This window comes from Trachurus trachurus, assembly GCF_905171665.1.
Source record: "Trachurus trachurus genome assembly, chromosome: 19".
NCBI lineage: Eukaryota > Metazoa > Chordata > Actinopteri > Carangiformes > Carangidae > Trachurus > Trachurus trachurus.
The window spans coordinates 18,524,860-18,549,139 of NC_139913.1; the positions used below are offsets into that span (position 1 = coordinate 18,524,860).

At 42.9% G+C, this 24,280-nt stretch overlaps 1 protein-coding gene across 1 annotated transcript in view; it reads left to right on the forward strand.

The window, feature by feature from the left end:
• Positions 1-1,653: 1,653 nt before the first annotated feature.
• The window catches only part of shisa8b (shisa family member 8b), a gene marked incomplete at both ends in the record, with an annotated part of 33,073 nt that continues 10,446 nt past the window's right edge, over positions 1,654-24,280 (forward strand). The window contains 2 exons of the mRNA XM_083993989.1: positions 1,654-2,327; positions 15,825-15,949. Of these exons, the coding sequence (XP_083850115.1) occupies positions 1,654-2,327; positions 15,825-15,949 (799 nt within the window). The remainder of the gene's footprint in view (positions 2,328-15,824; positions 15,950-24,280) is intronic.

Consider the following 24,280-nt stretch of genomic DNA (forward strand, 5'->3'; position numbering starts at 1 on the left):
GGTGAGGGGTGAGGGGGTTGTGTGTGTGTGGAGGGGGGGGGGACTCGTGCATGTGTGTCCATGCGTGTGTGTGTGTTGAGGGGAAATGCAGAAAAAGCTGGGGACAGACAGACAGACGGGGATGAGGGGGAGCGATAAGTGGATGATGAGCAGGAGTGACCGCAGCAGATGTTGACTGTCCTCCGTCAGCCAGGCAAACATATTTGACACACACACACACACACACACACACACACACACACACACACACACACACACACAGAGGTGAACACAGAAAAACAGAGAAAAGTGATTTCAATCCGTTCTATTTCATTTTTACTCTCCTCTTTATATTTTAACCCTCCTTCCAGGCTTTTTTCCTCTGGGGATGATGGGAGATGCAACTGACTAACCCCCCCCCCCCCCCCCCCCCCCCCCCCACACACACACACACACACACACACACACACTCCCCACTCAACCCCCCCGTCACCACTCTCTCTCTCTCTCTCTCTCTCTCTCTCTCTCTCTCTCTCTCTCTCTCTCTCTCTCTCTCTCTCTCTCTCCCTCTCTCTGTCTATCTGGCACTGAGCAGAGGTAAACAAAGGAGGAGATCTCATTTGGTTCCTGAACTGTTGCAGCGCTCGGTGCAGCCACACACGCTCTCTCACTTCATCTCCCTCACTCACACTCACACTCACACACAGACACACACACACTCGCGCCACAGCGCACAGGAGTATTGGCAGGGGGGGGGAGATCCTAGCAGTCCTGGACCGGTCTTCACTCACACCTGCCAGCACTGACAGGGCAGTGCTTCAAGAAGAAGAGGAGAAGGAGAAGGAGAAGGAGAAGGAGAAGAAGAGGTGATAACGAGTGGAGGAGGGAAAAGAGGGTGAAGAGCTGAAGTGGAGCGTGTCGTTTTGTGTCTTGTTGAATCTCCTGGATCGAGCCCAGCACGAGCTGATGATGGAGAACACATGAGGAAGAGACACAGCCGCGGGGACACTCAGGGGGAAAAAGATGCTGCTGAGTAAAGTTTGTGGATATTTTTCCAGAGGGAATTTTTAGCCCTTGAACTTTGGGGGGGAAAAATCAGAGCGGAGGGTCGACTGTGTGCAGACTGCAGAGACAGAGAAGGTGAGTTCAGGGATTTTCTACATTAAAATTCCCAATGACTTTCTGTTGTATTCTGCTTCATGGTCTAAAAACGCATATGTGCCTTTTGGGTTTACACATACAGTCAACCGCTGGTCGTTACTCCGTCTGTGATCCTCAACGATTCATTTGCCTTAAGCTGCTCGTCTAACATAGAAGAGACAGTGATGACGTCCGTCTGTGTGATCGCAACCTCAGATAGTGATTCTGACTGACCTGTTTAAAAAGTCCTCTGTCCTCTTTCCATCATTGATTCTATAAGTACGTCAGATCAATAGATGCATCATTTGTTTAACACTCTATATGAACCTGCTGTAAATGAGTTGGTCTGCTCTGGAGATGCTGTCCCTGCAAAATGTAACTTTATGAACACTGAGAGCAGAGGACAGGTTGTGTTTGTGTTGTGTATAGAAGGATGCTCTGTCTCTGACACTCTGTCTCCAAACTCGTCCCCCTCCCCCCTCCTGTTCAAAGCCTGCAGGTGGGACGTTGGATAAAAGGGCTTTTCCCAGCAGCATGGCAGTCACCAACCCTTCCTCCTACCACCTTCTCCTCTTCTTCTGCTCCTCCTTCCTCATCGCTCGGCCTGCCCTCACCCAGGACCCGTCCGTCACCACCATGACGGTAACCAAAGGCGACGCCCTCATGGTCCCCACCACGCTGGCCAACCAGACCACCGCCAACTACGTGGAGACGACCCAAAACACCCCCCTGGAGACGGGGTTGTCCACCCCCATTAGCGGTGGGGACGCAGACGACGAGGATGTCCCTCCAGCGGGTGGGACGCGTTGCCAGGGTTACTATGACGTGATGGGTCAGTGGGACCCGCCGTTCAACTGCAACGCCGGCATCTTCCTGTACTGCTGCGGCACCTGCTTCTACCGCTTCTGCTGCCAGTTCCGCCAGCAGCGGCTGGACCAGAACATCTGCTCCAACTACGACACGCCCATCTGGGCCAACACCGGCAAGCCAGTGGCCGCCATCACCGAGGGCCAGGAGGACCAGGAGCGGGACCGCACGCACCTCATCGTCTACATCATCTGCGGCGTGGTGGCCATCATGGTGCTGGTCGGCATCTTCACCAAACTGGGCCTGGAGAAGAGCCGCGGAGGGAGCGGAGGAGGAGGAGGAGGAGGGGGAGGGGGAGGAGGAGGAGGAGCAGGGCCAACGCACTCTGACCTCAACTCAAGGTGAGGAGCATGTGGGCACGCGTGTGTGCGTGTGTGTGTGTGACGAGGTGGACTGTATGTTGGTGACCGTTCTGTGTGTTCGCAGACACAAGCAAAAGGAAGTTTGTGTGTACTTGTATAGCTATACATGTGAGGACCAGTTTGAGTTTTAACACTTTAAATCAGAGTGAGGACCTGTTGGGCAAGTGAGGACATTTTGGCCGGTCCTCACTTTCTCAGACCCCTTCCAAGGGCTGTTTGAGGGTTAAGACTTTATAATAACTAGGTTATTATAATTAGGTTTAAGTTAGGTTAATAGTAATGGTTAAGGTTAGTTTTGGATGGTTAAGGTTAGGGTAAGGGGCCAGGGAATACATTATGTCAATGAGTGTCCTCACAAAGATAGCATTACAAGGATGTGTGTGTGTGTGTGTGTGGGTTCTTGTACTTACTACATTGTGAGGACCGGCGACGTCATTAACCAGCAGAGTGAGGACATTTTTGGGAAGTGAGGACATTTTGGCCGGTCCTCACTTTTTCCAAGGGCTGTTAAGACTTGGGTTAAGACTTTAGGTTATAATTAGGTTTAAGTTAGGAGTTAAGAGTAATGGTTAAGGTTAGGCATTTGTTTTGGATGGTTAAGGTTGGGGTAAGGGGCGAGGGAATATATTACATCAACGAGTGTCCTCACAAAGATAGCATTACAAGGATGTGTGTGTGCGTGTGTTTGTGAATGCACGTATGTGTGTGTATTTGCATGCACGTGGTTTCTGGTGCGTTGCAGTGTCGTTGGAAAGTTGGAAATTCTGACTTTGTAGAGGTTTGCTAAAAAGTCATTCAGAGAAAGATTTTGTGTTTCATCTGCGTTTTAACACACAACCTGCCAGCTTGGGATTTACAACTTCCAACACTGATTGTGTAGTTGTGGGCCTACTAACACTTGTATGCATGAGTGTGTGTTTGTGTTTGTGTGCGTGTGTGTGAGTGTGTGTGTTTGCTTGCACGTCTACAGTAAGTCTCTAATCCTGCTCCAACAACACATGTGACCAGCTGATTCCAACCTGTTCAGGTGTGTTTTTAAGGAAAGAAGCTGATCACTTCATCACATTTGCCAAATCACAACACAAGCAAATACTCATGTCTGTACACAACTATACACTCAAAATTCATGTTCATATTTTGTTTTTTCTCATATTTTTTTTTATTGTTTCTAATTTTGACTTTTTTTTCTTTGTGCTTGTTTCTTTGTTTCTGCTTCATTTTCCATTTTATTTTCTTCTTCACATTCATTTTGTATTCCACCCCTTGTGTACCATGTGCTTTGCTTGTAAGCATGACTTATATTTGAAATAAACAAAAAAAAAATTGAAAAAAAAAAAAGATTGTTCTTTTGCTGCAGTAGGTGTTAAGCGTGGAGTAGGTGTTCAAAGAACTTTTGAAGAAAGGGAAGTCTTTGTGCTTCTGTGTGAGAATATTCCCTCTTTCATGTTTTTTTTTTTCCCCCTCACGTGTGCGAGGTTTCACACTGAGCACGAGTCAAATCACTTCTCACACCTTCGGGCTGAACCACTGATAAACACTGGGCTGCATGGGACGTCGTCAAATTTTTCACTTCATTAAGCTGAGAAACCTTATTAAGGAGATGAAGCTTTTTCAGTTTGGCACCATGACTCTGCAGACACACACATGCAAACATGAGCACACACACACGTAAACACACACAGCTGCTGCAGTGAGGTCAAATACGTGGTCCAGGGTTCAATCTGTTCGCCTCAGGAAACCATTACAGCAAACAGCGCACAGCGTGAGCTCACGTCTCCACGCCTTCATCCCAAACCACCCAACCTCCGCTGGCTGAATCTTCCCCGCTCTCCCTCTCTGTTCTTATCTCTTGTTTTTCATCTTGTTTCCTTGCACAAATCTCTGTTTCATCTTGTGCCATTCGTTCCTCATACTTTTGATACGCCCTTAAAGTCTTCCTCCTCCTCCTTCTTCTCCTTTGTCCCTCTTTGTCCAGCTGTCACACCGCCGCCACTTTCTTTTCTTTCCCTTTTGGAAAAAGACGGGGCCAAATTTCAACCCCTGACTTCTTTATTTAATCCTCTCTCTCCTGCCACCTCATCCTCTCTGTCAGTGTCACACCTGACTCATCTTGTTCTCTCCTCTCTTTGCCTTCACTTATTTATTCATCCATTCATTCGTTCTCGTGGTTTCCTTTTGCATTTTATTTAGGATAGTGGACACACGCAGGCGGCAGTGCTCTCCATCAACCAGAAGCTCTGCTCGCGCGTCTCCCCATTAACCTGAGCTGCGAAACTCATTCGGCGGATAACGCACACAGCCAGGATTAATATTTCCTGCAGGGTAGCACCTCACTGAAATAGAAACACTCCTACTGCATAAACCCCCCTCCCTTTCTCCCCCCCTCCTCCTCTGTGAGCCCATCTCGACAAGATTACCACTCCTCCTTCAGATTAAAGAAATTTCACCAAGATTACAGCTTTACCGTTTCTGGTCTGCTCTGCCTGCACGCTCCTTTAGTTATTAGCCTGCTGACATAAATCCCTGGTCCAAATGTGTACGTGCAACTAAGACCTCATGTACTGCACACACTTCATGAGGTGAAATACATACATACACCCTCCCACTTTGGAGCAGCATCTTAAAAGAGGCAACTTTTGCACTCCCCTCTCATGCCGTTGTATCAAACTCCTTGCATGCACCTGCTCTTTTTTTTCTCTTTCCTCCACGACGTCTTCTTTTCCATCTCAACATCATGCAAGCAGAGGGTGATTAATCCCACCAGTTCTCCAAAATCAGCTTTGAAACCTAAAATCTAAGGTGATCCTCATTTCAGATTACCTTCCTCCCACACACACACATACATACACACCTTCTAAGACAGCCACACTCCTTTCCAACCACGTCAGGTTGGATGTGTTTGCAGGCAGCGCTAATCCTCGCCCAACAAAAGGGAACAGAGAACGCCGCCTTAGGTCATATGTGTCACGTCTAATGAAAGGCTTCAAGTGGAGAGCGGCTGGCTTTACACCGAGAGAGTAAACAAACACTGATGACCTTCACGATTTTATGCACACACACACACACACACACACACACAATCATATCCACGCATGCACATACTCTTTGTGATTTATAGTTCAATTAACAACAAGAATGATAGTGGTGGCATTTAGGCTTCAGTCAGGATAGCCACGAGGAGAGAGGCAGCGCCGAGCAGCGTCCAGTGTGAGAGGCCAAGGACCAACATGGTGGCAGCAGAGGTCACATGGTTCACACTGAGAGAGTGTGTGTTTGTGTGCACATGTGGGCCAGTGTAAGTGAGTGCACTCATGTGTGAGCATCTGTGTGTGTGTGGCCCAGCTGCCGTCAATAGGGGAAACCTTGTATCTCCAATTACTAGACAACTACAATAAGACATCAAGATCAAATTGACCGACCTGATATCGTCGTGAAATCTGTTCAGACACCTTTGATTATTATAATCAGTCGTTCTTCGTTAAGAGGACGAGAATGGCTCTCTTGACTTTCTGGAGATACAAGGTTTTCACGTGGCATCAGCACTAACACGCTGATGGTTCTATATGTTCGACTGTTTGTACATTGCCTCTCTCCAGTGTGTGTGTGTGTGTGTGTGTGTGTGTGTGTTGTGGTGGGCTTTTTAGCCGAGCTGTTATGTAATGAAGGACACTGTCATTTAAAGGCTTTGACTGCTCTGCCCTGATTTAAGGTGGACAGATAAGCAATACTCAGTACAGTGTGGGCAGACATATGGACCATCGCTGCACGCAACACATGGTATCACGTTTCCATTTCACACACACCATCATCCAACTGATGACACCTGGTTGTGGTGTCTTCGTGTTTTTAGGAGATGATGTGATTTGCACAGACAGTTTGGACCTTTATCAGCAACCGGTGTCTTTTTATTGAGCTGTGAACTCATTATTTTACCCTGGATATCAAATCACTTACTCAGAGCAACATTTAAAGGTGGTTATAGTTTTGTATTCGCAGGCATCACTTTAAATTTGTCATAATTTATAAAGTTTTATTAATGGAAATACTTCCTTAAAGGCTTTATAAATCAAATACAAACAACTTTTTGTAGACAAGCTGTGAGAAATCCCTTTAGCTTCTCTACTCTTTCATCTAGTTTAACCTGCTTTGACTTTTCTTCCGATTGTTCAGGAAGTTCTTACCGGCAGACAAATTATGCACAGACATCTCCTCTCTCCTCTCTTCTCCGGTAATTAAATCTAGTAAAAAAAATAAATTAAAAAGAAAAACACTGAATAAAGCAGCTTCACATTAAAGATTAGTTTTCTACGACGTTGTTCAGCAGACACATGAGGTGTTGGACAGGCTGGGAGCTGAATATTTGCTCAGCTTCTTTTGCTGATAATTTAAGATCCAGATCAAAGCAATGAAATCCCACAACCAGTTTAAGTTTATGAAGACAATGTAAATCATGGGTCATAAAAACTGCATTAAAAGTCACTTTTCACGACTTCTGATTGACTTATATATATATACTGACTCATGCACAAAGAGGATGGGGCGCCATTATAGGGCAAATTAAATGAACAGTTAGAACATTTGAATGTAGAATGGTTGCATATTATAACTTATTAGTTTTTAATCTATCTCAGTTTTTAATGGCCTATCAGGTTAGCAATATGCTAATAAACAGTCCCTCCATTACAGCAGTCAACAGTAACAATTAAAACTCTTGACCTCCGAGGTCGGTGTTAATAAGTTGTTAATGAATTGATTTCTGCAGTGTGCAGTAATTGGAGGTAGATTATGACTCACTACAGATTAATGACAAAGATAATTATGCTGAGATGATGTTAGTTAGGATGCTAATATTGCTGCTAACTTTTACTGCCTTATGAAGAACTTGATAAAACATATTAACTATATACAAAACTCACCAGTTACAACTTCACACATGCTCTATGTGCTTCCACTCAACACAAATCAACATTCAAACTTTCTGTAGTGAAGTGAAAACCACAACCGGTGATTTTCCACAGGATTATTCCTCACTCTGTCTTAATTGCACAGATATTTTATCTACTTTTAACTCATTATGCCTCCTATACACTCACACAAGCTGCAGCACATCACAATGCACTGATAATGCCACAACCACTGTGATGCATTATCCTGATTTTTCCCCCCCCTCTGGTGAGCTTCTCCTCCCTGTTGTCACTAGTCTCACTGTGACTTTCTCTGGTCTTCAGAGAGAAGAAGAAAGACACAGCAGGCGTGAAGCGAGTCACAACCAGCGTGAGCTCTAAATACCTTCCCCTGTGAGAAACTACTATACATCCCCACCAAGAGGAAGAATTCACTTTCCAGAGTTTCCTCAAAGTTTCCACACCCTCAGCTCTCTTCCATCTCTGATCACCTCCAGGGTTCAGCTGTCACTGTCTGTCACCTCTCACCTGCCTCTGATGTGTGCATGAGCATGGCTGCATGCATGTATGCTCACGAGCCAACGTGTTAAAGTGTACATGCGTACTGTACTGTATGTGTGTCACTGCAGTATTCTCAGAGGGTTAGGACGTATATGTCCACAGCTTCTCGGCTGGATCAGATGTGACAATTCTCCCCCTGCAGCTGCCATACCTTCCTCTCCCCTCATCCACTCGCTCTACCTCGGTCCTGCCATGACGGCGTCACTGGGCCCACACACACACACACACACTTAACTATGGGTCAGTGCCGTCTGACTCAAGGGGTTTGGCCGTGTGTTGTTTTTGTGTTTGTCTTGGTCATAAAGCCGAAGTGTTTGAAGTCTGAGAAGTTGAAAGACTGACAGCATTGTACATTCACCATAGGCCTACACATTGACGGTGGCATTTCAGGTTTAGGGGCTGTTGAAAATAGTTCGTTCCAACATGAATGTTTTGTCAGTCATATCAGTCAAAAGTGGAGTTCATAAGACCAGCAGACTCTCAGTGAGTTGGCCCCTGTGGCTCCTTTTCATCCTTTTCCCAAACGTCTAATGGGCCATCTGTCTGCAGCTTCACACAGGCAACAACACCAGTTACAATCATCTGAGAGAAAACCGCATTTCTTCCATTTTCAAAGAGGCCGCATAAAGAAAAGAGTTGTAAGAACTCCTTTGCAACGAGGGAAAGACACGTTAACTTATTAGCACAAAAAACAAAACCTCTCAAATGCACCTGTTAGCTGAAGGATATCCCAGAAAGCCACAGTGAGTCGGCTTCTCGATGCACACTACGTTTATTCTAAATGTGAAAAGGAAAAGAAAAACACACAAACATACACACGCGGCAACCTCTGTGCTGGAGGGCACGGCTACACGTTTGCTTGTTTAGCATATTGCCACAAATACTCACTGTTACCAGCTGAACGTTATCCCACATATAGCTACATGAAAACTGAAAAAGAAAAGAAAAATCACCACATGCGTCACCATTAATCCTTTTTGTCACGCACATTATCATCACAGCTCTGTACCAGGAAATGAGCAGTCAGATGTAAATGTGGGTGTGAAAACCCCACCTCCATGTTTTTTTTTTTATTACATAAAGGGCACATAAGCAGGTTTTACCTCATTTGATGTGATGCGTTTACTAGTCTACTAGAAACCTCATGTTTGACACAATTAACTCACATCAAGGTTAATTTGTTTTAGTGCAATGGATGTAGCTGAAAAGAAGATTTTCCAAGTATATTCAAATGCCTTAAATACTGATAATAAAAATATACAATATCAAATTTCAACATAGCAACACAGAGGAATGAACCTCCGAAAAGAAACAAACAAATCTTGTTGAAAGTTTCACATTCTTGTGTATTTGTGTTGTATGTGTGTGGTTTGTTTACGTGCTTCGCCATCTTCTCACTCTCCCTTATCAGTCATTGTCAGAGGCAGCAAAGCTGGTTTTAACTGTAACTTTGAAGAAAAAGAGGGAGCGATGAGTGACAACAGAGGAGATATCAGCCACAGATGCTTTTCTTTTCAGCGGATTATCCAAAAGTTTTTCTTTTCAGAGATGAATCGCACGAGGAGTGATGTTTAGAGACTGTAGAGTGGTTTTAGTGCGAAGACAGATGGTGATAGTGTGTGTTTATGAGTGCATTTGTGTGTATGTGTGTGTGACAGATAGAGGTTAACCATCCTCAGGAAAAGGTCACACATGAAACACACTTTCAACTCAGCTCATCAGCATCTCATCTGGCTGCTGTACTGACTCTTATCTGTTAGTGTGTGTTTATTATTCAAGCCTCCACAAGCTTCTTCGGCACAAAATGGACACAACAACAGAGCAACAATGGTGCAGATTTCGAAAGCTATATAAACTAAACTACCGGGAAAATAATATCTGATTGATGATATAAAAATGACAGCATGTTTGCTAGTGCGTCCACGTGTGCAGTTACAGGATCAATAGTGTTGCATTAATGTATCAACAGAGCATGAGGATACTCTACGTCCTGAATGTAAAAACAGACCTCACTGGATTCAGGACATTTTACATTAGAGAGGCAGAGGAACGATCAGTCTGTACATTGACTTGGTTGAAGTTAATCACTATGTGTGTGTGTGTGTGTGTGTGCGCGCGCGCTCTGATCTGGGTGGGGAATTGATTGTTACAGGACATTAGCAAAGTCTCATCTCACTGTGGCTGTAATGTGATGGGAGAGCATGGAGGTACTGATGATCTCAGACACATCACCGTTACATAACATGCCACAGGATAATGAAGAGCCGTAAGAGCAGCAACCTGAAGGTAACTATATATTTACATCCTGTAGGGTTTTACAAACAGAGAGCAATGGAACTATTTATTTCTGTCTGTCAAATAAACACAGGAATAATTTCCTGTTCCTGTTGCAAATTTCCAAACATTTAAAAATATTTCCAAATTGCACCTCAGCAGAAAATATTATCTCATATTAGCTATACATTCAGGACAACGATGCCCAAAGTAAGTCAGAGTGGGTCTACTGACCTGGGTTGGATTGGATAGAGATATACATGGAAGGCACTGTGGTTATTTTTATGAGTATTTCCTTCCAGTCTGACACAGTGATGTAAAGACCAGACACCTCCATGCAAATCTCAATCTAAATTTGGATAGTTGCACATTGATGGGATAATGCGTCTTTTTTGGGGGGAGGTTTGAAAGATGTGACGTCAGGAACAAGCTTATTCCTCTGATGCGCTATAACTGTCTTCTTTGTCTTGTATATGGGGAGACATGCCAAAACCTTTTTGCAGCATTTTGCAGCCTGGGGATCAAGTTGATGATGTAGGTAGAGAACAGGGCGAGTATGGTGAACCACATGTAGGAGAGGATTTTAACCTACATTGCAATTATAGAGTGCAATTCGGGAGGCACGTGTATTGATAAAGTCTAATTACATTGTAATTAGTTAATTTTACTACTTTTTAGTTCTATTCATATAAGCAAATATTGATTTAAACCAAGCAGTGAGCTCCTAGGCTGAAAATTCTGAATTGAGTCGGTCTCCATTGACTCTCATGTCCAATTTTACAGCAGAATAAACATGATGTCATGCATGAAACAATTTTAGTTAATTATTCCCCTTCATGACAACTGGCTGTAGCTCAGGAGGTAGATCAGATTGTCAGGCTTTTGCTAAGATAATGAACCCCACGCTACCCCTGATAGGTGACTCATCAGTGTATGAGTGTGTGTATGGCTGTGATGCATGTGGTAAATATAGCACAGCATCTTGAGTGGGCAGGAAGACTTAAACAACATTACATAGGTAGATCTATTCACAGGGAGTGGGGTTGGTGATGGGGGAGCAGCCCAGTCTGTTGGGGGTTGTCTTTTATCTTATTATTTCTTCACTTTTTTTGGCCATTTAGTTTATGGACATATCTAGGTGACGGCACTTACCCCATGTTTTAAGTCACAATTCTCAGAATTAACTTTGGGTAATTAATTAATTAATAATTGGGTAACACTAATAAGGGTCCCTTAATTAACGTTAACAATCATTATTATGTATTACTTAGGGTTAGGAAACACATTAATTCATGTAGCCTATTAGTAAACAGTTAATTAATGTTTACTACTCAAAGTTAGTTAATAAGTTAAAAGTTGAATAATGTAATTAGTTATCATTGTGTATGCATTACTCAGCATTAATTAACACATTAGTTTATATATTAATGCTTAATAATGTACTAACTAACGTTAATTAAGGGACCCTTATTGTAAAGTGTTACCAATAATTGGGTAAGAAATGAGGACTTATGGAAAGTGTGCATGAAGGACTCAAACTGAGCCATGATGCTCTCAGTGGGTTGACAGTGGGACAGCACTAAGTCTCTCACAGATTTACCAGGAAAGAGCCTCAGTCTGTGAGTGTGATGCTGGACATTGGGACTGGGCCATGTAGTCTGAGGTTTACACCTGATGCCAGCTTCACATCACTAGGAAAACCGGTGCTGACACTGTGAACAACAACAACAACAACAACTTGGCGATATGTGGAACTAAAGGTGTGATGACAAAACAAGAACAAGACAAAGATTCAGCACAGATTCAGGCAGCGCTTCATGAATAAATCTGCACCTGTTCATTCCTAATACCACTGATTTGGATTTAATTATCTCCACCCACCACAGACTATTTCTGTCAATCCACCCCACCCTGTGAGTCTTAATCTTTTAACCAGCTGCGCGGCCATCTTCACTCTTTCAAAGGCATCCGCAGAAACTCTCACGGAGCTCAGCCAATGCTCCATAAACACTACATAGCCCCGAGACAGGTGCAGTTTTTGTTGCAGATTAAAAGTCCAAATCAGCAAGTTGTTTGAGCGGCGAGCCAAGAGAAGAGCGCGTGGAGGCCCGAGGCGCTGCACGGCAATGAGTCAGAGAAGGGATGAGGAACGGAGAGAAAGAAAGAGAGAGAGAGAGAGAGAGACTGGAGGAGAGGAAGACAAACGGTATGGTTTAAAGAGGAGGGCGAAGAGAAAGAGACAGATTTAGGGCTGCGTTTAGGTGAGGAGGGGGCAGAGAGAGGAAGAATGAGAAGACTGAACAGAAGAAGAATTGACAACTGAGGGAAGACGAAGAGAAAAAGTGATTTAAGTCTTTACAGAAGAAGCAGAGGAAGAAGAAGAAGAGGAAGAAAGATCAGGACGCGTTCAAAGTCTTTTTGTTGTGCGATGCAAATGTTTAGAAGGGGGAAAAATTTCACGTCATAATCTAATACGCAATTTCACAAAGACACACACCATGCGCAGTGTATATAAAGGGATTCTCAATAAGATGATTAAGATCTGAATTGATTTGAATGAATGAATATAATTTTGTTATAAAATCTGATCCTATAAATAGAGCGTAACTCAGACACATAATTCAGGCAGTCTCAAGGTTTAGAGGAGAAATCCAGCACGGCAGGAGGCAGGAGCTCGTTAATGAGTTACTTTTCTAGGCTCTGATATTGGTTTTAATTGATCTTTTTTGGTGCTGACCTTCCTTTGACATGTCTCATTTACTTATATGTAAGTTAGTTGTTTTCTACAACACCCAGAATGCATTTCATTTCATCTCCAAAATAGGATCAGGAATGCGCCATGTATGACAGAACGTTGAATGGAGAACTACTGTACTCTTTTCAGGCAATACATCTAAGAGCCGAATACAAACATCATGTGTGTAAGAACGTGCGCATGTCTGTCTACATGAGATACCTGTGGCTGATAAAACAAACAGGTGAATCATATGTGGCATCAGACCATCCACACGGGCCTGCAGGGCCACTTCCTGGCATCTGTGACCCTGTTATTCACACACATTATCACACCTACACAGTTTATAGATGATCAGAGGAGAAGCCAAAGGGACTCACGGTTCTATTTGACAGGTTGAGTGCGAACAAGATGCCCCCGGCTGTTGCTGTCAGGTCGGTCATATCCTTGTGTGTGTTTTGTACACCTGTGCATATACATATACAAATACATATATGTGTGTGTATGTGATGTGTGCGTGTGAGGCAACGGAGGCTAAACACATGAGCTTCGTTAGCGGAACAGAGGCACCAGTGTTTGAATTATTGATCAAGGGAGTGAATACCATCGACACTGTAAATTCAGCAAACGCACAGGGAGAGGGAAAAGTGTTTATTCAAAGTGATGAGTATGCCTGCATTTGTGTGCGTGCGTGTGTGTGTGTGTGTGTGTGTGTGTGTGTGTGTGTGTGTGTGTGTGTGTGTGTGTGTGTGTGTGTGTGTGTGTGTGTGTGTGTGTGTGTGTGTGTGTGTGTGTGTGTGTGTGTGTGTGTGTGTGTGTGTGTGTGTGTGTGTGTGTGTGTGTGTGTGGCAGGGAGGGGGGTGCCATCAGCTGTGGGAGTTAGTAGTAAAGTCGAAGGAGCTATAGCAATGTGTGTGTATACGTATGTGTGTGTAGCACGCTGACGTTCTCTTGCATTCCCGGAATCCACACACACATATACACACACACACACAACAAGCCCCGAGTCCAAACGTGACCATATTGCAGGAAATCTGTCACACTGTATGTAGCGTACTGTAAACCATACAGCCGACAGGCCTGCAGCCACATACAGCTGCTGGAACTCATCTTAAAGGACACAGTGAACAAAACACAAGCTGTGTCCTGATTCAGAGGACGCAGCACGTCCTCGAAGCTGCCACACACTCCAAGGCTGATTTTATACTTCTATATTTTACACTTTCCTCTCTCTTTGCTTCAGGATGGAGAAATATCGAGAATCCCTTACTGTACCTTTAGCCTTCTGACTTTTTTGATTCTTAGATGAGCTGACAGACAAATGAATTTCCCTTTGGAGATTAATAAAGTAATATTCATATTCCAGCTGTGCCTGCCCTTACACCTGCACCTCAAAATACCTCACATGCAACCATGACATTAGGCAACTTTGAGGATTCAAGGCCTTTGGGTTTTTAAAGGGATAGTTCGACATTTTGGCAAATTGGCCCATTGCCATAATCCCTATGTTTTAGCAGTAGTTGGTGCAAGCTATTTTTAGAATGGCGGAGCAGAGCCACGAGCTGCTCTACGGAGGCTAATGGGATTTCTTGGTTTCCCTCATCAAACTCATCAAATACACAATCCAACAACTCCAAAACGCTCTGGTGGATAAGTTGTGACCTGCACATTCACCACGCTATGAGATAATAACGGAACATCACGAGACAGAGTTGTTTTAGAGGTAAATTCATGCAAAACCCTCCTCCCTTCCTGTCAGGGGCAGTTTTTTGACAAGCAGTCTCTGCATTTGAACTATCCCTTTAACAGCTGGACCAGCTGTACAAACAAACTGGCATTGTTACATTGAAGAGTTTAGATCATTAGTGAATCTTAGGTTGGGCCACAAAGGCTCCATCAGTTCTCAGCCTCATTGAAGGAGCCTTCTCTGTCGACAGATTACTTGCACCACTGTGGTTGATACTTATCTTCTGACAGTCGTGACCCTCTACAGGCTGCAGGTTTTTTTGTTATTCTACATTGGCTCATTTTACAGCCACTTGCTGCTTGTGCAAGATACAGTCACAAAACTTTACGGGTGTGCAGGTGAGATGAAAATGAAGGTGAGTTCTGAGTAGCGATCTTATAACTAACGTCAAGATGTTAGTGTTGTTTCTCACACTGTCTTAGAAGACAAAATATTAAAACATACCAACTTCAAACAAACCAAATCAAATAAATAGATATTTAACACATGCTAATCTCATTCACTTCAGTTGCAAACAGATAAAGAAGAAATTCAATACTGGCTGCAGTATCATTACATCTGCACAATATTGTCCAACAAATGTCCAGATGTAGAAAGTGAAACAAATGCACACACACACATGAACATTCACACACTGAAAGACAAGCAGGAGTGATGAAAAATAATTTGCACACACATTCACAAACAGGCAACTTCCACTTGGTGAACACTCCCTCCCCTGGGACAGGAGGACGTATTGTAAATTAAGTTGTTGCGTGTGTGTGTGTGTGTGTGTGTGTGTGTGTGTGTGTGTGTGTGTGTGTGTGTGTGTGTGTGTGTGTGTGTGTGTGTGTGTGTGTGTGTGTGTGTGTGTGTGTGTGTGTGTGTGTGTGTGCGTTGCGAGCAGGGCTTCCAGCTGTTGGGGAAAGCCCTCTCAGGGGAGCAGCAAACCACATCTGTGAGGACAACAGATGGTGTTTGTTTCACTCAGGGACTGACTGATTTTACAGTTTACAGTCACACTGTGCAGCTACTTTAATATGAACAGTTTATCTCATCACTTTTTATTCATTTTCGGTTGTGAGAAGGTTTATATTATGTGTGTGTCGACTTTGTTTTTCATGAATCTGTCTGTTCACACCTGTTGTTAACAGTGTTGCTGTCCTCTTCCACTCTTTTTAAGCGGATCATACTTAAACAAGTTAACCTGGTTTATCTCTGAAGATCAAATGATAAAGTGGAGCAGTGATTCAGAGCCGGTGTGTGTTTGTCTCCAGGACGCTGACGGACCTGCTGAAGCAGCAGGGAGGCGAGGTGAGCACGGCGGAGAACACCACGGCCAGTTCACCCAGCAGAGGGAGAGCCAACGGCATCTCAGCCAGGATCAAGCGCAGCAGGAGTGGTGAGTACTGAGAGATGTGCTGAGACATGCACACACACACACACACACACACACACTGCATAGTTTGGGTTAGTTCAAAACAATATGTGCTATACTGCCAGTGCTACCTGCTGCAGAAAGTCTTTATGTGCTGATGTAAGAGAGAAAAAAAAGTAAAATTGTGTGTGTTCATATTTTCATAACAGAGGAGTTGCACATCAACACTTATGGTATGAACCTGTTTTCCTGCTGCAGGCTTAAAAATGTTTAAACATTAAAGGAATAAATTGCAAAGATTAAAAACAGGAGACATTTAAGAAACACAGTTTTGTTTCCTAAATGGTTTTATCCCTATTCTCCTCTTTGGTTTTTGAGTCCCAGTGAACAGGCACTGTGCAGGCACGATTGTATTTTTTGTAGTCGCGATGACTTTAATTGTTGACCACTTAAATCTTATCAGGTCATTCTTGAGTCCAAATAAATGTTTTACCAAATTTGAAGTGTTAAGATAAGAGATAAATCTACAGATGCAAGGAAACACACTGATTCCAGCCTTGGCTGTTGGCAGTGTGGAGGCATGACAAAACCTGAATGGTTTAAGTAAACTGGTCAGTGTGAGACTTTTTAATAAAAGGGGGGGAAATACTTGAAAAGATGAAACCTCCAGTTAAAAATCTCAAATAGATATAAATGTAGAACAACATTGAGAAGAAGGTGACAAACAGATCGCTGGGTATTAATCACTGCAATCACCAGAGTTTTACCCAACAAGAAGCCCAACAGGCACAAACAAGTCAGTCAGGTGCTCCACACTTGTACAAAAATCTCATACAGTGTAAAAGAGCAGCAGAGACAAAACATCCTTTTCTTTCCTCTCCTTAACAAGAAACAGGCAGAGCTCCAGTCTGTCAGTCAGTCCTCCTGCTTCACCTCTAACCCACACACATACATACTTAAACTTCATCTCACACATGATCTCTCATTTGAAGTTCCTCTCATGCAGCCTTCACTTAGTTCAGGCAGAGCAGAGAGTCACGTTTCATTCATCTGCTCAGATGTTTCAGCTGGAGATTCAGAGAGGTGAGCCACCACCAGTCACATCTGACTGTTTGGTGCAAGTTGTCTTTTGCCTTGGTGATTAATATACAAACCAAACGCTCGCACTGCAGGATGTTATTTTTAAATAAAATGAAATGATCACATGACAGCCAGACAGAGAGAGAGAGAGAGGAAGACGCAAAGTGTCGAGTCAGAGGTTTTTATCTGCTTCCACGGAGACAAATTCTTATTTAGTGTTACTAATCTGGTGAAATCGGACGACATTTTGTGAAGTCTCTGCAGTGAGATTAAAATCAGGAAGACGCCCACTGAAAATCACTTGGTGAGAAATGTAGAGAAAAGAGTCAGACAACGTTAACGCAGGCATTTTAAATTTTAGATCTGTTACGCGTAATTGGCACCGACTGAGACATTTTTAGGTGGTGGAGAGGACAGAGTGAGAGGGAGTGAACAAGAAAGGGGAGTGAACAATGTGGGATCTTCATCTGTAAGTAGAACACATGCTTGTTGCACGTGCAACACTGGCACACTCCACACACACACACTGTTTAATTAGTATGTTAATGTAGGCAGGCTGCAACCCAACAGGCGGCATGTGTGCCCATACATTTTCTATACATCCAGCTATAACAGTGTGGATGACACAGTTGTACACAGTATGTGAGTAGATTTTTTTGTGTTTGAACTCTTCAATTTGGCCCGTGCACAACCGCGAAGTGATTGTGCATGCATGTGTGTGTATGGATTAGTATGGGTCGGTGTGGGCCTGTGTCCCTGGTGGACCTGTCAGAGGGAGGGAGATGGGTGGAGTGTTTGAAATGAGAGGCCGCCTGCAGCGCATGTGTCTCATATCTTTCTATGTAGAATTTCACACTGGGCTAATGGATTGATGGGACGTACTGTATGATGTATGTGATGGACGCTCCAGTCCAGAGAGCTCCATTGATCATATACACTTGGCAAGGGCAACGCGTTTATCAGAGGGATCTAACATAAAACTGATGTTTGTTGAGCAAATCTGCAACACTGACAGCAGCCGCTTTATTTAGTCAGAGTGAATTTAGCTTGTGGCCGGAGAGCCTGAGGTACAGAGAGAGAGAGAAAGTCCAGCATGATGGAGGGAATAAAAGAGGAGTTACCCAAGTTGGTGGGTAATCTTCTGATACATCAGAACTTCGTTGCCCTGCAGATGTAACAGCATAAATATTAATGGACACGTATCAGTTGATCCCAGTGGCTAACATGATCTCCACTGGCAGATTGTAACTGAGTTAAATCAGCTGCTTGTTATTCCTGGTGGGGAAAATCTTCATCGTGTCTTATGTTATGTCTTAGAATGGCTACTTTTCACAATAAAATGTTCATACACCATATACTAAGGCTGTACCAAGTAGCTACTACTGTTAAATATGTCTGTACATTTGATAAGGAAGATTCAGACAGGCTTCTGACTGTATCAGTCATGTTATTGAATGATTGCAACTTAATAAACAGAAGTGTTATTATAGTCATTAATTTACTTTTTGTACTTTAGCCCAGAGTATAACCTGACCTTACTGTAAGTACACACAACATGTTTAATTACAACAACTTCTGAAGTCAAAAAGCGTTTACAATAGTGTGACCCACATCACTTTTTTGTGTCCCCTCAGCTGTATCTTGAGTGTTCGCAGTGTGTTTGTTTGTGTACTTGCAGGTGTGTTTGCAGCACATGTGTTGTCGAATTGAAGGAGATCTGAATTTGTATCGAGATGCCATGCATTGAGCTCTCAGGGCCGCCATACAAAACCAGGCTGAAAGCATGTTTATTTACGTTTTTATTGATGTTGGACGTTTTAAGATGGGCTCAGTTTTGGAGCCAGACTCTAAATCATTGTCATCATTTTTCAGATCAGTTTGCAGCTCAGGAGGTTGCTGCTCCTGTGTGCACCCTCAAAAAAGAGTCAATTTCTTAATGTGAAGTGACAGCAGTGAAAGGGGACTTTGCAGAGTTGATGATGATACCTATTGATGCTAATTTCATATTTATGCACATTACAGCCGTTTCCTCCAAGAGTTGGAAAATGTCCACTGGCTGTTTGTCGGCAATAAACACAGACAGTAAAAAATAAATAAATAAATGAATGAATAAAAATAAATATTGTCCAGCAGGCAGCTTTGTGCCAACAAAGCCAAGCAAATATCCGCATCATATCATGTCAATAAATGATGACAGGTGTTGTTTGAGAGGGGAAAAGTAAAGTTACAAATGAGGACTTTGCCTCAAGTCTTTCTGGGAACACGTCACCTTAAAACTGTCCACTCTTTGGTTCTAACATGGTTTTCAGCAAACTCAGAGGTTGACATTTGAGGGTCGGCACATCGGCGCTTCAAATCATGATTCACCTCGCTCTGTCCCAGATCTTCATCATCCTCTGTTCAACCCTGCTCCGATCTCCGGAGGAGCTGCAAGAATCTTTGTGCTTTATTTGTATTTTCTAGGCCACCAGGTCTGTGAACTTAAGATGGTGCATTGGCTACACTGTATAGCCTACTACGTGTAATCAAATACAAAATGAAATGCAAAATGTTCCCTAACTGGGCCACAGGACAAAGTGGAACACTAAATAGATTGCCTTGGCAGAAAACAGATGAACAGTATTGGTTTTTCCATTGGAGACAAGATGGCAGACAGCGGCCTCTGGAAAAAAAGTAACTGAACACATTTGAACTGATTGGAGGCAAATGACAAAAGGCTGCTGCTGTTTCCTCTGAGAGATTAAAGAGAGATCATGTAACTTTCAACACAAGAAATGACTAAATTCTCCGCCTAGCTTGATCCAATGTTTAGCTAATGTTAACTAGGGTTAGCTAAGGTTTGCAAGATTTGCAATTCTATCACGTTATCATTATAGTTGTGACAAAAGAATGAAGTTACGTGGCTTTTCTTGAACACACAGTGAAATGAATGATAGATTTTCCATCGTCTAATCCTGTGTTCATGTGTTGACCATTGAATCATTCATAATGATGCTAAATGTATCTAATTATTCAAATCAAAATCCTAGTTTTTCCTGTTAAAGTTAAAAATATATATTTGATGGCTCATCTTGAACTTTACAGATGCAACATCCATTCATCCAAGCAAACATGATTTGTGATGACTACCCTGCCCATCATGTAAAACCCATGTGGACAGTCGGGTAGTGAGACGATAGCAGTGCAATATACCACAGTTTAAAATGTCCAGTATGTTCAAATATCCCATTTCATGACAGTCGAGATGCCCCAACTTCTGTTTCACTGTGATGTTAAATGCTACAAATGTCAAAAAGTCACAGCTCCTTTAAAGGGATAGTTCACCCAAAATTCAAATTTCACTCATTATCTACTCACCCTCTTGTCGACTAAGGGCTGGGAGAAGTTTCAGAGTCCTCCGTGCCTTCTCTGAGTTACAGCGGGGCTCCGTGCAGCACTGCATGTCCATATGACGGTTGCGAATGGGCCTCACTTTTCTTTGTCCAAAAAGACACACCAAAAAAACATCCAAATACCTCCATAGTGCTCGTCTGTAATGTCCCTCTTGTATTTAAGCCCCAACATGAGAAATTGTTCCGAAAAAAATTAAATAAGTATAGGTTTTAAGCTTGTTTGTAGCGGAAGCTCCCAGTGTTGCTCTGCCGGAATCTCACACGATTTGCGGAGCCGTGAACTGGGTGCTACAAAAAACAAACTTGAAATACAGACTTATTTAATTTTTTTCAGAACAATTTCTCATGTTGGGGCTTCAATACAAGATGGGACATTACAAACGAGCACTATGGAGGTATTTGGATGTTTTTTGGTGTGTCTTTTTGGATGAAGAAAAGTGAGGCCCATTCGCAACTTCTCCCAGCCCTTAGTCGACATGAGGGTGTGTAGATAATGAGTGAAATTTGAATTTTGGGTGAACTATCCCTTTATGTCAAAGAACGTTTTTGAGATTTCCATGAGCCATCAGCAGCTGATGTTAGCTGAGGACAGGAGGCAAATATTTGGTCTACACGTCTCCAACAAACATGACTCATTGCGGAGCGAGAGCTTGAAGCAGATAGTATGACCTATTTATCAAAATCGACTGCAGAAGAAACGGCGGCCCACTAACAAGTCACTCTTCTTAACAGTAATTGTACCTTTTATTCTCTCTATTTCTTTCACCCAGGAGTCGAACGCTTTGTCTCCTGTACTCTCAGCTCTTCCCCGCGGCCATGAGTCGCAAACATCTTGTTCTTGTGAATTAATGATCTAGGTATGAAACGGTGCTGCCCTGCTAGTGTCAGGTTGATTACTCTGACAAAAAGGCATGTGTATGACCAATTCAGCAGATGTCACAGTGTGAGGACTGTGAGGTACGTGGGAGTGTAAATTGTGTTATTCTGATGATGCACAAAAACTCACGTATGATCTCAGCGTTGACTGATGCGGTACGGTGCGTGCTCTACCCTCTCGCTTCATTCCCTGCTCTTACAGCTCTGTTTAAAAATCATTGGCAGCCCTGAACTTCAACCACATGATGCAGAATATCTTAAGAAAGAAATGCAAATGAACCAATTTTTATATAAATAGAATATTTGAATAAAATATCCAAGGTCCAATAAACAAAACTTGCATAATAGATAACAAAAACACAAAATGTATCTCAGACACAATTATTGGCATCCTTCATTAACATGGTTGCAGAACCATTGGCAACACTGATGTTCCTTATGGCCAGATAGAAGCTTTTACTGTAGTTTCTCTTCTATTGTTATGAGTCTCCTTTTCACTAGGGCAGACTCTCTCCAAATGTTGTCAGTCAGATTTAGGTCAGGACTCATTGCCGGAAAGTTTAAAAGAGTCCATGGTCTCCTTATCAACCAATGTTTTGTGCATCTGGATGTGAACTTTCTGTCGTTTAGGCTATGTCTTGGTGAAACACCGAAGACCTTCGTCTGGATCCTTGTTTTTTGGCACTGGGTATTACATTTCGTTATAAAATGTCTTGTTAATCTTCTGATTTCATCATTCCTTTGATACGTTCAGCGCCTCCAGTGCCAGACGGAGCAAAGTACACAACATTACAGAACCTCCACCGTGTTTTACTGTTAGTTGCCTGTCGCTTCCCTGATGGGCTTTATTTCATCACCTATACGCAAAACTGATGCGCTTCATTCCTGAAGAGTTTCACCTGTTCATACGCTCCAAACATTTGAGCTGCCATTTTGTGTCCTTCTCTTAATAGCGATGTCCTCGTTTCACATGACCCATGGAGTCCTACTTTGTTTAGTGTGTGACGTCTAGTCATACACAGGTCGGCCTGAGGCTTTTAAGATGTCATGTGTAGCGTTTTTTCTTTTCTTTTCACTATCCATCCGAACTGCCAGAGACTTTCTTACATTTCTTACATGGCAATTAGGCAAATATATTGTTTTTTAAATTAGTATGTGAAAATGTTCATCTTTATCAGAATGATTCCAACAATTGTGTCTATGGTGCACATGGTCTATGGTGTGTTTGTATCATTTCACTGTAATACAATTATTATTTTTGCTTTGTTTTCTATCTTTCTTTTGTGCGGTGACCTTGGGAATTTCATGAAAAATATTCTACTTCAACAAAATTGGTTCACTTGCATTTCTATCTGAAGATATTCTGAGTGATGTGGTTAAAACGCAGGAGTAAGTTTGACTTGTCTGCGTCTCCTATCATCACTCTATCACACACAGACACACGGGGACCTTCACTTTTCATCTTGGTGATGACAGACAGACGCCATGCAATGCGCTCTCGCCCTTTATCATTTTCCCTGTGGCACTTAAGGCTCCTTTTATCCATCATTTCACACACAAACACACTCTCAGAGGTGCATTTTGATGCACAAAACACAAACCATATATAGAAACACGTGCCGGCCTCCCCCCCTGCCTCCCCCTCGGTGTTTCAGGGTCATGAGCAATCACAATAGCAGACTGGTGAGATGGTATAGGAGAGTGTGTGAGAGAAACATAGAGGGAGGGTGGGGAGGGGGGGTCCCATTACATCAAAAACTCCTTTAATTCCTCCTAAAAACTCCTCTTAAGTTGCTGACCTGAAAATGAATCTCAGTCTAAATGTCTTGCCTCGTTCCTCTGCATCATTAGTGCCTCTGCTGAAACTCAACTGCTTCTAGTCAAACTGGGAAGTCTAAATATCTGGCTCACTGTGAGCCTGCGCGTGTTGTTTAATTGCTAACCTAGAATTTCACACGATGAGAGAAGAATGTATCCTGCTCCTTTTCATCTCAGAATCTGCTAATCAGGGATGTTTTAATGTCTGCATCGCTTTATTTATTAATTAATGCCGTATTTCTTAATGGCAGACCACACACACACACCATCTGAGCTTTTTTTTTAAGCCAGTAGTTTGGAGTGGGGCCGATTTTCAGCATCACTTATTTTGGCCTCCTAATGAATGCATCATTTTCCTCAGGTGGTTTCTAACCTGGAAACAACTCACTAAAATGTTTTAAATGTTTTAGTGGGGTAATCAGGACCAAAACTGGTTTTTCATTATTTTTTTAACAGATTAAAATATGAACTGGAACTCAAATCTCATAATTTAATTTAATAAACCACTGCTGTTTTTATTCCTTTTAAGGAAATTCAAGTCATGTCAGTGTCCAGACTGAATTTATTTCATAACAGAAACTAACTCCACCAGTGTGCAGGTCCAGTGTGGTCCTTTTTTGTGCTTATACAGCAGCTCATGGTAAATTTCACTGACCTGTGTCACTGAAACATGTTAAAGCTGTCATATTAATGGTCAGTTTGTCAGGTTGCATCATAGCTTGTCTTGCATAGACCTAATGACTTCGCTGAGCTCTGCAACGTTGCTCACAGTTAGTAATTTGATATAATGGCTGAAGACAAGTCAAAAAAGGCTGCAGCTTGTCAAGATCTGTGTGTCTGTAACCCAACTGTTACAAAACACCACCCAGGTGTCTGTTACTCTGTTGACACAGACCTCAGGTGGAGGCCAGGCAGAGCTGAGTTGGTAATCACGTGTGGTCACCAAACTGTACGAATGTGAACTGTTATTTTCTACACACACACACTTTTTTTCATCATCTAACTTTTGAAAAGGATCAATTACAATATACACATTCAAAATGATAAAAAGCCATTTTGGGCCTGCACACACACACACCTGTGACCTCCTCAGCTATGGAGCCAGTCGCTCTCTTCGTCTCACCGATGTAAGCAGCTTGTTTCTACCTTCCTGCATTGTTTAGACAGATGCAGCAGAGGAAGCCAGCGA